The 15,392-nt window shown below is 51.8% G+C and overlaps 1 protein-coding gene across 8 annotated transcripts in view; it reads right to left on the bottom strand.

The window, feature by feature from the left end:
- Nucleotides 1-15,392, bottom strand: part of CERS4 (ceramide synthase 4) — a 61,040-nt gene that overhangs the window by 15,486 nt on the left and 30,162 nt on the right. For 3 of the 8 annotated variants that reach the window (XR_009208934.1, XM_032169538.2, XM_032169542.2), the window contains exon 1: nucleotides 417-2,026. Coding sequence is in view for 7 of the 8 variants with exons in the window: in XM_032169538.2 (XP_032025429.1) it covers nucleotides 417-799 (383 nt within the window). In the remaining variant the exon portion in view is untranslated. Of the gene's footprint in view, nucleotides 1-416; nucleotides 2,027-9,493; nucleotides 9,923-15,392 lie in introns of those variants that run through there. The other 5 variants (XM_032169539.2, XM_032169540.2, XM_058425110.1 and 2 more) reach the window with 3 other exon arrangements.

The raw sequence follows: 15,392 nt of genomic DNA, 5'->3' as shown, positions 1-15,392 counted from the left end.
GAGTAGTTGGGATTACAGGTGTGCGCCTGGCTAATTTTTGTATTTTTAGCAGAGATAGGGTTTCATCATGTTGACCAGGCTGGTCTCGAACTCCTGACCTCAAGTGATCCACCTGCCTCAGCCTCTCAAAGTGCTGGGATTACAGGCGTGAGCCACCGTGCCCGGCCTCCCATCCCTGTTTTATGAAGATGCTGGCATACCCAGCCCTGAGCTGCGGGCGGTGTTCCTATAAACCAGCAAGCAGAGGCCAGAAGTGTGGGTGGTGACGGCTGGGGGCAGGCTGGAGCGAGGGAAAGTGCTTTGGTGCAAAGCCAGCTTCCACTCGGGACATGCTGCAGTGGCAAATTGCACCCAGGGCACGAGCACATACTGGAGCGACTTTGTGGGCAATGAGTCGCGGCAGGGCAGACACTCACCTCTCAAAGGCGAGGCGCATGGCCAGGAGGACCAGCGCCAGGGGCAGGGCTGCCAGCAAGTCCTGGGGGTGGGGGTAGACACGGCCATCCCGGTCTTCCAGCTCTGTCCATGTGACATTGGGTGGTAACCAGAGCCTGTCCTGCCAAAACCACTCGTTGAAACTGGACAGCATTCTGTGGACACAGGTTCCAGTTAGCTGGGAGGTCTGCAAGCAGAATGGGTGGGGCAAGTGGGGCCTGAGAGGCTGGAGCCTCAGAACTCCTACTTGGGCCCCTATCAGCGCAGCTGACAACCAGGAGGCGGGACTGGAAGGTGGAACTCCCCTTGCCTGGGACTTTGGAACTGTCCTCTGGCCCCAGAAGAGCCACCACTTCATTCTCATCACTCCCACTCCATTGCCTGGTCAGTGTTAAAGGCAGAGTTGGGCTGTGTGTCCTCAGGCAAATGACTTGACCTCTCTGAACCTCAAGTTCATCTGTAAAACAGATTAGTAGGCCGGGCGCAGTTGCTCACGCCTGTAATCCCAGCACTTTGGGAGGCCAAGGTGGGTGGATCATGAGGCCAGGAGTTCAAGACCAGCCCGACCAACGTGGTGAAACCCTGTCTCTACTAAAAATACAAAAATGAGCTGGTCGTGGTGGCACATGCCTGTAATCCCAGCTACTCAGGAGGCTGAGGCAGGAGAATCGCTTGAACCTGGGAGGCGGAGGTTGCAGTGAGCCGAGATCGTGCCACTGCACTCCAGCCTGGGTGACAGAAGCAAGACTCCAACTCAAAAACAAAACAAAAAAACAGACAGTAATACCCAGGATTCTCAACCTAAAATGCTTGGCCTACTGCTCTTTAACAAGAGTAATAACACAGCCCAAAATGGTAGTTATCGCTCTGCACTTAACTGATGCCAAGATGGTAGCCAGAAGTCAAGGGAATGGCTGCTTGGGGTCAGAAACTTGAGTCGTGGCCGGGCACCATGGCTCATGCCTGTAATCCCAACACTGTGGGAGGCTGAGGTGGGCAGATCACTTCAGGTCAGGAGTTTGAGACCAGCCTGGCCAACGTAGCAAAACTCCATCTTTACTAAAAATACAAAAATTAGCCAGGCATGGTGGCAGGCGCCTATAATCCCAGCTACTCGGGAGGCTGAGGCAGGAGAATCGCTTGAACCCGGGAGGAGTAGTTTCCAGTGAGCCGAGATCATGCCACTGCACTCCAGCTTGGGCAATACAGAAAAACTGTCTCAAAAAAAAAACTTGAGTCCTCAATGTCCAGGAAGGTTTCTTTCCACTGCAGGAAGCTGCCTCTAAAGCAGCCCCCAAAGATGAAGGATTTAAAGAAATCCAGAGGCCGGGCGCAGTGGCTCACTGCCTGTAATCCCAGCACTTTGGGAGGCCAAGGCAGGTGGATCACGAGGTCAGGAATTCAAGACCAGCCTGGCCAACATGGTGAAATCCTGTCTCTACTAAATACAAAAATGAGCCAGGCATGGTGGCGTGCGCCTGTAATCCCAGCTACTCGGGAGGCTGAGGCAGAGAATTGCTTGAACCCAGGAGGCAGAGGTCGCAGTGAGCAGAGATCACGCCACTGCACTCCAGCCTGGGTGACAGAGCAAGACTCTGTCTCAAAAAAAAAAAAAAATCCAGAGTTCCTTTCTTGGCCATCTTTGGAAGGTAGACTCCTCTCTAGGTGGGAATTTCAGGAGTCTCTCTTGCTATCCCAGAGCCCACAAAGTAAGAGGGTAAGAGAGCCGACTGCATAACTGAGCTTGCCGGATAAGGGAGTGGCGGTCGAGGTGGGGCAGCTCCGGCCAGCATGTCCCAGCCTGCTTGAGGAGGCCAAAGAGCTGCTCCCTTCCCTGAGATCTTGAGCCAAGGGTCCAGCCTACCACAGTGGTTCCCACTCAGAAAGTTTGTTTGTTCATTCATTTGTCTGTCCACCCATCCCCCTGTCCATCTGTCTACCTATCCATCCCTCTGTCCACACATCCAAACATCTGTCCACCCACCCATCATCCATCCACCCATCCAAACATCCATCCATCCATCATCCATCTGTCCACCCATCTAAACATCTGTCTGTCCACTCATCATCCATCACTCACCTGTGTGTCCTTCCACCCACCCATCCTTCTATCTATTCTTCCATCTATCCATTTCACCCTTCCATCCATTTATCCATCTGTCCTTGCATCTATCCGTCTGTCTGTCCATCCATCCATTCATCCATCCATCCAGGCAAGAGATGTTCTCCAATTGACTTGTACATGTCAGGTCAGGGCTGGGCCTTGGCGACACAGCAGGGGAATAAAGCCAACACATTCCTGCCCAGCTCACAGACCAACAGAGAAGGCAGCCAATAAACAAGTAAACAGATTCATAAATGAATGAGATGCCAAAGTGTAACGGGCGGGGTAGAAAACAGAGTGGTGTGATTTTAAATGTGATCAAGGAGAGGCTCTCTAAGGAGGTTCCATCTGAGCTGGGACTTAAAGATGAGGAGGTCAGGCCAGGTGCGGTGGCTCACGCCTGTAATCCCAACACTTTGGGAGGCTGAAGCGGGTGGATCACCTGAGGTCAGGAGTTCAAGACCAGCCTGGCCCACATGGTGAAACCTCATCTCTACTAAAAATACAAAAATCAGCTAGGTGTGGTGGCACATGCCTGTAACCCCAGCTACTTGGGAGGCTGAGGCAGGAGAATCACTTGAACCTGGGAGGCGGAGGTTGCAGTGAGTCGAGATCATGCCACTGCACTCCAGACTGGGTGACAGAGTGAGACTCCATCTTAAAAAAAAAAAAAAGATGTGGAGGTCAGGCCAGGCACAGTGGCTCATGCCTGTAATTCCAACACTTTGGGAGGCTGAGGCAGGTGGATCACTTGAGCTCAGGAGTTCAAGACCAGCCTGGGCAACATAGCAAGACCCTGTCTCTACAAAAAATTTAAAAAGTAGTCAGGTGTGGTGGCACGTATCTGTAGTTCTAGCTATTCAGGAAGCTGAGGTGGGAGTACGACTTGAGCCCAGGAGTTCAAGACTGCAGGGAGCTATGATCACACCACTGTACTCCAGCCTGGGGGACAGAGCAAGACCCTATGTTTGAGAAAAAAAAAAGATGAGAAGGTTGTGGGTTTGCACACAAGAAGGTGGGGCTGGGGGAGGGGCTTTCTAGACAAATAGGCAGCAGGTGCAAGGGCTCTGAGGCAGGACCATGCCTGGGATGTTGGAGGAACAGTGACGAGGTCCGTGTGGCTGGTGCAGAGTGAACAAGGGGGAGAGAGGGAGCAGGGGAGGGCAGGGAGGCGATGAGGGGCAGCATAGAGCCTGCAAGGCATGGGGGCCACAGGGAAAAATCTGGATTATTTCCCCCAACATTTTGAGATGGAGTCTCACTCTGCCGCCCAGCCTGGAGTGCAGTGGCGCAATCTCAGCTCACTGCAACCTCCACCTTGCAGGTTCAAGCAATTCTCATGCCTCAGCCTACCAAGTAGCTGGGATTACAGGTGTGTGCCACCATGCCTGGCTAATTTTTGTATTTTTAGTAGAGATGGGGTTTTGTTATGTTGGCCAAGCTGGTCTCAAACTCCTGACCTCAAGTGATCTGCCCTGCCCACCTCAGCCTCCCAAAGTGCTGGGATTATAGGCATGAGCCACCGCACCCAGCCTTCCCCCAACATTTTATAATAAACATTTCAAACCTACAGTAAAGTTGAAAGAATTTTACAGAGAATACCTGTATTCCCACCACTAGATTCTCCCCTTTGCATTCCATTCTGTTTATTCCATCACCCATCTGCCTCTGCATCTGCCCGTCCATCCGTCCATCCCTCTATCCACCGTCAGTTTATCTGGTTGTTCCTGATGCATTTCAAAGTAGGCAGCTGACCTCAGGCCACATCGCCCCTACACATGTCAGCACACAGATCATTAACTAGGGTTCAATATTTGCTTATGGGTTTTTCCTTTCAAGGTAGTATTTACCCAAGTGAAATGCAGACTTTTTGTTTTTTTTAGACAGGGTCTCTGTCACCCAGGCTGGAGTGCAGAGATCATGGCTCCCTGAAGCCTTGACCTCCAGGACTCGGGTGGTCTTTTCATGTCAGCCCCTGCAGAGCCAGGACCATAGGCACACACCACCACGACTGGCTAATTTTTTAAATTTTTGTGTAGAGAGAGGGTCTCCCTATGTTATCCAGGCTGGTCTCAAACTCCTGGCTCAAGCGATCCTCCCGCTTTGGCCTCCCGAAGTGCTGGGATTACAGGCATGAGCCACTGCACCTGGCCTGCACACATCTTTAAGGGCATAGTCACTGAGTTTGGACAAAACTATGTACCTGGCTAATCCAGTCTCCTATCACAAATATTTCCTCTAGAAACTTCCCTCATACCTCTTCCCAGTCAACCTCCACCCCTGTCTTGGCATCCAAAGGTAACAACCATTCCAGTTGTTTTTGTTTCTTTAGACAGGGTCTCACTCTGTGGCCCAGGCTGGAGTGCAGTGGTGCAATCATAGCTCACTGCAGACCTGACCTCCTGGGCTCAAGCGATCCTCCTCACTCAGCCTCCCAAATTGCTGGGATTATAGGCGTGAGCCACCTTGCCCTGCCCTCCACCACCTTTTTTATTTTTTTTGTCATCATAGCTTAGTTTTGTCAGTTCTTCTTGATAACCTTGCCATGTTACAAAATAAAAATAGGCCGGGCATGGTGGCTCAAGCCTGTAATCCCAGCACTTTGGGAGGCCAAGGTGGGTGGATCACTTGAGATCAGGAGTTTGAGACCAGCCTGGCCAACACGGTGAAACCCCGTTTCTACTAAAAATACAAAAATTAGCTGGGCATGGTGGCGGGTACCTGTAATCTCAGCTACTCAGGAGGCTGAGGCAGGAGAATTGCTTGAACCCGGGAGGCGGAGGCTGCAGTGAGCCAAGATCGTGCCACTGCACTCCAGCCTGGGTGACAAAGCGAGACTCCATCTCAAAAATAAATAAAATAAATAAAAATAAATAAAAATACCATAATCCCAGTGTTTAGGAGGCTGAGGCAGGAGGATTGCTTGAGCCCAGGGGTTTGAGACCAGTCTGGACAACATAGCGAAACTCTGTCTCTACACAAAATACAAAAATTAGCCGGGCATGGTGGCATGTGGCCGTAATCCCAGCTACTCGTGAGGCAGAAACAGGAGGATTCCTTAAGCCTAGGAGCTCAGGGCTGCAAAGAGCTGTGATCATGCCACCGCACTCCAGCCTAAATGACAGAGTGATACCTGCCTCCAAAAACAGAGTAAATAAAAAATAAAAATATAAATAAAATAAAAAATAGACCTGGGTGCAATGGCTCATGCCTGTAATTCCAGCACTTTGGGAGACTGAGGCAGGAGAATTGCTTGAAGCCAAGAGTTTTGCTTTTTTGTTTTTTTTGTTTTTTTTTTTTTGAGACAGAGTCTCGCCCTGTCGCCCAGGCTGGAGTGCAGTGGCATGATCTCAGCTCACTTCAAGCTCTGCCTCCCGGGTTCACGCCATTCTCCTGCCTCAGCCTCTCCAAGTAGCTGGGACTACAGGTGCCCGCCAACACACCCGTCTAATTTTTTGTATTTTTAGTAGAGACGGGGTTTCACCGTGTTAGCCAGGAAGGTCTTGATCTCCTGACCTCGTGATCCGCCCGCCTCGGCCTCCCAAAGTGCTGGGATTACAGGCGTGAGCCACTGGGCCCGGCCAAAGCCAAGAGTTCAAGACCAGCCTAGGGGGCAGCTGGGCATGGCAGCTTACCCCTGTAATCCCAGCACTTTGGGAGGCCGAGGTGGGCAAACTGCTTTCCAGGGTGAGACTGCACCATTTTACACTCCCACCAGGGGAATGTGGCGGTTCCGTTGCCCTTGGTTCTATTCTGAATAATGCACGGATCCTCAGGGTGTTGATTGCCATGCAGGGCGTAGCATTTTAGAGGCCAGAAGAGGGTGCTCTGGCATGTCCAGTTGAGATGAGGTAGAGATAAGGGGATAGATTCCAGAGACATTTAGAGGTGGGGCCCCCCAAGAGCCAAATGCTTTCCAAAGTGGAGCCAGAGAAGAGAAGGGTTGGGAGAGGAAATTGGCAAGAGATTGGTCAAAGGATATGAAATTTCAGTTAGCAGGAGTAGTAAGTCCTAGAGATCTGTACGTCATGATGATTTTAGTTAATAATATAGTATATACTGGAAAATTGCTAAGAGACTACATTTTCTGCAGGGAGGCAACCTCACTCTGTCATCCAGGCTAGAATGCAGCGGTGCAATCATAGCTCATTGCAGCCTCGATCTCCTGGGCTCAAGCCATCTTCCTGCCTCAGCCTCCTGAGTAGCTGGGACTACAGGCTCCAGCCACCACACCCAGCCATTTCCTGCCTTTTCTGGCTTTAGAGGCTGCCTGCATCCTCCGGCTCCTGATCCCTTTCTCCATCTTGAGAGCCAGCAGTGGCTAGTTGGGTCTTTCTCCCACCTCGTCATTCTGACAATGTCTCTCCTGCCTCCGTCTTCTTCATTTTAAGACCCTTGTGATGACACTGGGTTCACCCAGATGATCTCCCATCTCAAGCTCAGCTGATAACAACCTTAATTCCATCTTCAGCCTCACCCCACTTGGCCACTGAAGCCGTCAGCCTTCCAGTCTGAAGAACTGGATAAACCAGAATGGGTGAGTTCATTTCAGGACGGGAGTCAGGCTAAGTGTCAGACAACACAAATTGTGGGTGCGGGGGTGGGCAGCTAAAATGTTCCTGTGGGCATGTGGAGGAGGCAGGAGCTACTCAGGTTTGGGGCACAGGCTTGGGGTGGGTGGGGCCTGGGTAGGACTTGTCAGTGAGTGGCTGCTGTTGAAATCCATGAAGATGGATGGAATCCTCTATCTATCAGCAAGGGGTCAACAAGACCCTGTTTTGGGGGGGAAAAAAAAAAAAGGAAGAGAATGCACATGAAGGGGCAGGCTGAGTACCATGCTATGGGGCACCTGACATTTAGGCATCAGTGAAGTATTAGGAGCTGCTGCTAGCATTGGATACTCTGGTTGGGGAGGGGCACTAGAAGTCAGTAACCCAACAAGCAGTCAAGGGTGTGGGATAGCAGCTAGTCTAGACCTACAACGAGGCCCAGGCATCCCAGACAGAGTAGACACATGAACAGCTGGGTGGATATGGGGACTTCAGCCCAGGTGGTTGATTTCTCAAGAAAAAGAAACCATCTTCACTAGCAGACAAGGTTGGCTTGATCCCGTGTGCCCATGGGGGCTCAAGGACACATGGCCAGCTTGGCACTCTTGGTCCCAACTGTACTCAGCCTCACAGCCAGAGCCATGACCACTGCAGGGTATCTGCAATCCCTTAGAGACAGGTTCTCACTTTGTCACCCAGACTGGAGTGCAGTGGCCTGATCATAGCTCACTGCAGCCTCAAACTCCTGGGTTCAAGCCATCCTCCCATCTCAGCCTTCTGAGTCACTGGTGCAGCCTTCTCAGAGACCCTGCTACCTTTCTGACAGACACCCAGGTGCAGATGGAAGGGGGCTAGGTGTCCCAGGAAGGCCCAGGCATCCAGACCCCCAGCTCCATGTTTTCCCCTCACCCAAGGGTCTTGGATGCATCCTTGCACACCTTGGTACATTCAAGTCATGATGAGTGTAGGGGATGAAGGAGAACCACAGGAGCAATGGCTTCTCACAATCTCAAGCCTCGCCACTGCCAATGTGCCCAGCTTCAATGCCCACCAGTTTACTGGCTGATACTCTGCTCCCACCAGACCATATAGTTTCACACATCCTAGCCTTTACAAATACTGGCCTCTGCCTAGAATACTCATTTAGTATTTGGGTGCTGAAGACACAAAATGGTGGGGAAAACGAGCAACATCTCTACCATAAAGGGCTTAAACGCTTTCTCTGTTTGGCAAACTCCTATGCATCCTTCAAAACCCAGCTCAGTTGTCACCTCCTCCTGAAAGCAGCCTGACTGCCCTGCTTTGGATCCTGTTAAAGCACCCTCCTGCAACCCTGTCTTACTGTGATGTCAGGAGCTGGCCAGTGTTTTTGCAGGGAGGGTTGGAGAAGGAAGCATAACCAGTTCTAAACTCTACTCTCCTCTGCTGAATCATGCCCATTCCTTCCTGAGTGGAACAGAAAGGGGAACAGATGCACTTTCTAAACCAGGGAGCTCTCCAAGGAGGCTTCAGACTGATATGCCCTGATTGCAGAGGTCTGGCCCCAGAGCTCCTACTCTCTCACTAACCTCACCAACCTGTCTCTGTCTGTTCCCTTCCCTCTTCTCCCTCTTAAAGCATAAATAAAAGATGCTGTGGTTTGAGAAAAGAACAGGGTCTGGAGCCCAGCAGACTGGCTGGAGTCCTAGCTGCAATGCTTCAAATCCCTGGGAGCCTCAATTTCATCACCTGTTGGTGGGACAGGTGCCCTCCCTGAAGGGTGGTTAAGCAGCTCAGAGACCTTGCACCTGGGGCATTGAGGCAGCGTCTGGCATATGGGAGGGGCTTAGGCATGGCTGTAACCAGGCACCTCAGGCCAGCAAGGCTCAACTTCTCTTCCTGAGGGAAGGGAGGAAATGAGGCTGAGGGATGTGTTCCTCAATTTCTAGCTTTTCTCTTTTGGATCCAGTTCTTCTGTTTGTTCCCTGTCATCCTCTGTCTTCCTGGGCCTCAGTTGTCCCATCTGAAAAATGGGTACAGCTAGATTTCCTCCTTGTTCTACCAGTCTACTGTGAGGCTCAGGGCAGGCGGGCAGTTTATAAACACTCCATGCTGATATCACAACGGATCTGATTCCTGATTCCTGCCTCACCCGTTTACCAGCCACGGAACGTGGCCTGTGCCTCAGTTTCATCTGTAAAATGGAACAAACAATAGCCCCTCTTCCACATGGAGTGGTTAGGAATGGCACTTGAGGTGGAGTGAGCACCTAGTAAAATTTAGAGGACCGAGTGCAGTGGCTCACACCCAGCACTTTGAGAGGCCGAAGTGGGAGGATTGCTTAAGGTCAGGAGTTCGAGACCAGCCAGGGCGACATAGTGAGATTTTAAAAATTTAAAAATTAGGTGGGCATAGTGACGCACACCTGTAATCCCAGCTACTCAAGAGGCTGAGGTGAGAGGACTGGTTGAGGCCAGGAGTTTGAGGCTGCAGTGAGCTGTGATTACACAATTGCACTCCAACCTGGGTGACAGGGCAGATCCTGTTTCGGAAAAAAAAACAACTTAGAGACTGTGAGGGTTACTAGTAGACAGGAGGCGGGGGCAGGATGGGGAGTGGTCTGGAAAGAAGGGGTGCTGGCCTATGGAGGCTGCTAGATGGTTCTTCCAAGCCCTTAGGACGGTTTCCAGCACCTGAGGTGCCTAAGGCTGCTGGAAGCTTTCCTTGCCTCTGCCACCTTCCCTTAAAGCTGCAGCTGATGTGTTTGGGCTGGGCTGGACAACAGCAACTTCAGGGTCATCTGCAGAGCCACCATGTGGGTGGCAGGGCCAGTGTGACCAGCCCGAGTCTCTCTTCTCCCCTCACCCCACCCGCCCCCAAGCCTGGCTGCTGTTTGAAGCCTCCCTGGCCCCACTCCCAGCTCGGCCCCTGCCACCTGGGAACCAAACTGATAATCCTTCTTAGTGGCTAAAAATAGCCCCGGATTGAGGGAAAGAGAAAGAATGGGGCTTTGTACTGACACAGGAGGTGGGTTGGGGGGGATGAGCAGAGGATCCCTGCCCCCCTCCAGGGGTCTGAGTGAGAAGGGCTTGTCCCACGGCTTCCCTGAACCCCCAAGGACTCTGGCACTGCTCAGCAGATCAGAGCTATGCACATAGGTTTGTTTTGTTTTGCTTTCAATCTAGCTGGAAATACAGGACTTGCCCAGGGTTGGGAAAAAGGCAATTAATTCAGACCCCAGATGTCTGGGCCTCCCAGAGATGAAAACACACACACGCACACACTTGCACACATTGACTCACTCACCCGCCCCTGCAGCCTGGCCTGCTGCCTGGGGTCACCTGATTCCTGTAGCCAGAGGCTCAGGCGGGAGCACGTGACGTGCTGGAAGGAAGAGGGCTGTTTGCAGATAACCACGGCCTGCCTCGGCACCGGGTCCTGGCTGTCCCTTCCACATGAACCTGTCTCTTCCATTCTGAGCCTGAGCAGGGGTCCCACAGGGTGCTAGTGACCAGAGATGCCGCCAGTTGAGGTACCACTCCCCGCAAAGACCCCAAGGTGGACCCCAAGTCCAGGGTTCTGCCTTACCTGAGCTCCTTATTTCTGGACACATTCCTGCCCTCTACATTCTGGCCCTGCTGCCTCCCCACCTCTGCCTCCCCAGCTTAATCCATAGCAACTGCTGCTTGCTGGGCTTCCAACTCACCAAGCTCACTTGTACCATGTTTGCACCCCAGTCACATACATGTCTGACTGTGTCATCATTCTTATTTCAGCTCAAATGTCACCTCTTCCAAGAAGCCTTCTCAGACTACCACCAAAGAGACCACAATATTATTTTGTCTCCTGATCCTGTGTAGTTCCTTCAACCCTCTTGTCCCAGTTGATCTGTTTCATTGGGGTGTCTTCTTCACCCCAAGGCATAAGTTTCATGAAAGCAAAGAATGTTGTTTGAGTCACTGCTGTATCCTTAGAGCCTCAGACAGGGCTGGACACATTAGATGCCACATAAATGTTTGCTACATGGATGAATGAGAATAGACAGATGGACAGGTGGGCAGGTGCAAGGATGTTAGCTCAGGTGGTCAGACTCTCTAGAAAAATAACCCACCCTTAACAGGCATGGTTGGCTTGATCTCCATAAACATTCCCCTAAGGAAACGTGGGAACTGGGAAGCCCAAGGCTCAAAGCAAGAAGTGACTGGAGACAGGTCACAGGTCACTCAGTCAGCAAGGGGGAGAGTCAAGGCTAGAAGCTCCCTTGGGTGAGGAGGGGGCTGCTCTGCTCCCACAGTGGGCTCAGGGTTCATAGGACCCTGTGGAGGCCTCCCCACGCCTACCTCTGCTGATTAAAGTTTCCCCAAAAAGCAAGCTCCTCCTTCTACTTGCCCTCTAAACTTTCAGGGTACTAGAAGCTAATCATGCAATTTTTCTTTTTTTTTTTTTTTTTTGAGATGGAGTTTCACTTTTGTTGCCCAGGCTGGAGTACAGTGGTGCAATCTCGGCTCACTGCAACCACTGCCTCCCAGGTTCAAGCAATTCTTTTGCCTCAGCCACCCGAATAACTAGGATTACAAGCGTTTGCCATCATGCCTGGGTAATTTTTATATTTTTAGTAGAGACAGAGTTTCATCATGCTGGCCAGGCTGGTTTTGAACTCCTGACCTCAGGTGATCCACCTGCCTCAGCCTCCCAAAGTGCTGGGATTACAGGTGTGAGCCACCACACCTGGCCACAATTTTTCTTTCTTAAGGAGATGGGATCTCGTTCTGTTGCTCAGACTGGAGTGCAGTGGCACCATCGCAGCTCACTGCAGCCTTGAACTCTTGGACTTAAGTGATCCTCCCGCCTCAGCCTTCCAAGCAGCTGGGACTACAGGAGCATGCCACCACACCCAGCTAATTTTTGTTATTTTCTGTAGAGATAGGGTCTTGGTATGTTGCCCAGGCTGGGCTTGCACTCCTGGTCTTGAGCCATTCTCCCACTATGGCTTCCCAAAGTGCTAGGATTACCGACACAAGCCACCACACCCAGGCTCAGCGTGCAATTTCTTAATATCTATGCCCCTGGAAGCTCAGGAGCCTCCGTAAGCTGGGCCATGTCCCCTGGGTATCCCCAGCCTCCTCCCCCATTGCATCTTCTTGGAACCATTCCCTGGCAACCACCTCTCCTGTCAGCCCCCTCAAAACCTGCAACCAATACTGGACCATGAGGATCCCCCAGCAGGTGCCCACCCAACTCTGGCCTGGTGCTGGCTGCGGGAAGGAAGTAAAGAGGGGCCTCCACCTCCTTACCCTTCTGGAATCATCTCTGTCTTCCGCAGCTCTGTTCAAGCTCTCGTTACCTCCGCGCCCCATGCCCTCCAGATGGTACGATTCCCAAGACCAGCCCCAAGCCTCCAGGCCTCTGCATCAGTGCCCTTTTTCCCACATGCCTCCACCCTCTTCCCTGGGCCAGTTCCCACTTGCCTTTCAAGTCCTGGATCAGATTAAAATCCCTACTCAGGAGGCCTCTCCTGCTCTTCCTATGCTAGGCAGAGCCCCCTCCCCAGCCAATCCCCTCCCTGCCCCTAGGCCTTTCTTCTGAGCCAGCCCTGGCTCCCTGGCGGTTGGAGTACTCAAGTCTGCCTCTAAGTCTCTCCCAGTTAGTGATGGTCAGGCCAGGGTGAGATCTCCAGGGACCCCCAGCATCCCAGAGTAAGTGGGGGAGGTCCGTGAGGGAGGAGAACAGATCTGGTCTCTGCGGGTGGGAGGGAAAAAACGAGCAGTCCCCAGCCCCAAAGGTGGAGTAGTGGGACGGGGGTGGGGGGGGGATTAGCATCTGATTGTTACTTGTACAGAGACACGATTAAGTATACACAGGGGAGTGTGAGGGGGTCCCACTTGGGCTATTAATGGTAAAAGAATAAAAATAAGGCCGGGAGCAGTGGCTCACGCCTGTAATCCCAGCACTTTGGGAGGCCGAGGCGGGTGGATCACCTGAGGTTGGAAGTTCGAGACCAGCCTGACCAACATGGAGAAACCCCGTCTCTACTAAAAATACAAAATTAGCCGGGCGTGGTGGCGTATGCCTGTAATCCCAGGTACTAGGGAGGCTGAGGCAAGAGAATCACTTGAACCTGGGAGGCAGAGGTTGCAGTGAGCCGGGATCACACCATTGCAGTCCAGCCTGGGCAACAAGAGTGAATCTCCGTCTCGAAAAAAAAAAAAAAAGAATAAAAATAAAAAACAGCATTACGGAGGCATAATCAACAGGCAAGAAGCTGTACGTGTTTAAAGTGTGAGATCCAATACTTTTTTTTTTTTTTGAGACGGAGTCTCGCTCCGTCGCCCAGGCTGGAGTGCAGTGACGTGATCTCGGCTCACTGCAAGCTCCTCCCGGGTTCACGCCATTCTCCTGCCTCAGCCTCCCGAGTAGCTGGGACTACAGGCACCCGCCACCATGCCCGGCTAATTTTTTTGTATTTTTAGTAGAGTCAGGGTTTCACCATGTTAGTCAGGATGGTTTCCATCTCCTGACCTTGTGATCCACCCACCTCGGCCTCCCAAAGTGTTGGGATTACAGGCGTGAGCCACCGCGCCCGGCCTGTTTTTTGTTTTGGGATAGAGTTTTGCTCTGTTGCCCAGGCTGGACTACAGTGGCACGATCACAGCTCATTGCAGCCTCAACCCACCTGGGGCTCAGGTGATCCTCCCACCTCAGCCTCCTGAGTAGCTGGAACCACAGACACATGCCACCAGCCTGCCTAATTTTAAAATTCTTTATAGAGATTGGGGGGAGGGTCTCACTATGTTGCCTGGGCTAGTCTCCAACTCCTAGGTTTAAGCAATCCTCCCGCCTTGGCATCCCAAAGTGCTGGGATTATAGGCTTGAGCCACCACACCCAGCCTGAACTAGAAGTTTTATTTTTTATTTTTTTTTGACAGGGTTTCTCTATGATGGCCAGGCTGGTCTCGAACTCCTGACCTCAGGAGATCCACCTCCCTCAGCCTCCCAAAGTGCTGGGATTATAGGCATTAGCCACCATGCCCAGCCTGAACTAGAAGTTTTAAAATAGCAAATGGGGAAAAAAAAGCAAAAAGACGGCCGGGTGCGGTGGCTCACGCCTGTAATCCCAGCACATTGGGAGGCCAAGGCAGGTGGATCACCTGAGGTCAGGAGTTTGAGACTAGCCTGACCAACATGGCGAAACCTCGTCTCTATTAGGCCAGGTGCGGTGGCTCACGCCTATAATCCCAGCACTTTGGGAGGCCGAGGGAGGCAGATCACAAGGTCAGGAAATTGAGACCATCCTGGGCAACATGGTGAAACCCTGTTTCTACTAAAAATACAAAAATTAGCCAGACACGGTTGTGTGTGCCTGTAATCCCAGCTACTCTGGAGGCTGAGGCAGGAGAATCGCTTGAACCCAGGAGGCGGAGGTTGCGGTGAGCCGAGATCGTGCCACTGCAATCCAGTCTGGGAAATAAGAGCGAAACTCTGTCTCAAAAAAAAAAAAAAAAAGAAAGAAAAAGAGAAGAAAGATACGATATGGACAAACTTTGAGGACGTTACGCTGAATGAAATAAACCAGTCACAAGAGGACAAATCCTGTATGATTCCACTTATACGAGGTCTCTAGGGTAGTCCCATTCTTACAGACAGAAAGTAAAATGCGGCCGGGGGCGGTGGCTCACGCCTGTAATCCCAGCACTATGAGAGGCCAAGGCGGGTGGATCACCTGAGGTCAGGAGTTCAAGACCAGCCTGGTCAATAAGGTGAAACCCCATCTCTACTAAAACTACAAAAAATTAGCTGGGCATAGTGGTACGTGCCTGTAATCCTAGCTACTTGAGAGGCTGAGGCAGGAGAATTGCTTGAACCCGGGAAGCAGAAGTTGCAGTGAGTTTAGATCAAGCCACTGCACTCCTGCCTGGGGGATAGAGCAAGACTCTGTCTCCGAAAAAAAAAAAAAAAAAAAAAATAGAATGGTGGGTGCCAGGGGAAAGGGAAATGGGGAGTTAAAGTTGAATGGGTAAAGTACAGAGTTTCAGTTTGGGAAAACAAAAAGGTTCTGGAAGCTGGGGGCTGTGGCTCATGCCTGCGGTCCAGCTACTCAGGAGGACTGCATGAGCCCAGGAGTTGGAGGCAGCAGTGAGCTATGATTGCACTACTGTACTCCAGCCTTGGAGACAGAGGGAGACTCTCTTACTTATTTATATTTTTTTGAGATGGAGTCTCGCTCTGTTGTCCAGGCTGGAGTGCAGTGGCACCATCTCAGCTCACTGCACGCTCCGCCTCCTGGGTTCACACCTTTCTCCTGCCTCAGCCTCCTGAGTAGCTGG

Source organism: Hylobates moloch, unplaced genomic scaffold, assembly GCF_009828535.3.
Source record: "Hylobates moloch isolate HMO894 unplaced genomic scaffold, HMol_V3 SCAFFOLD_12, whole genome shotgun sequence".
In the NCBI taxonomy this organism is placed as follows: domain Eukaryota; kingdom Metazoa; phylum Chordata; class Mammalia; order Primates; family Hylobatidae; genus Hylobates; species Hylobates moloch.
This window is presented reverse-complemented; position numbering and strand designations above follow the sequence as displayed.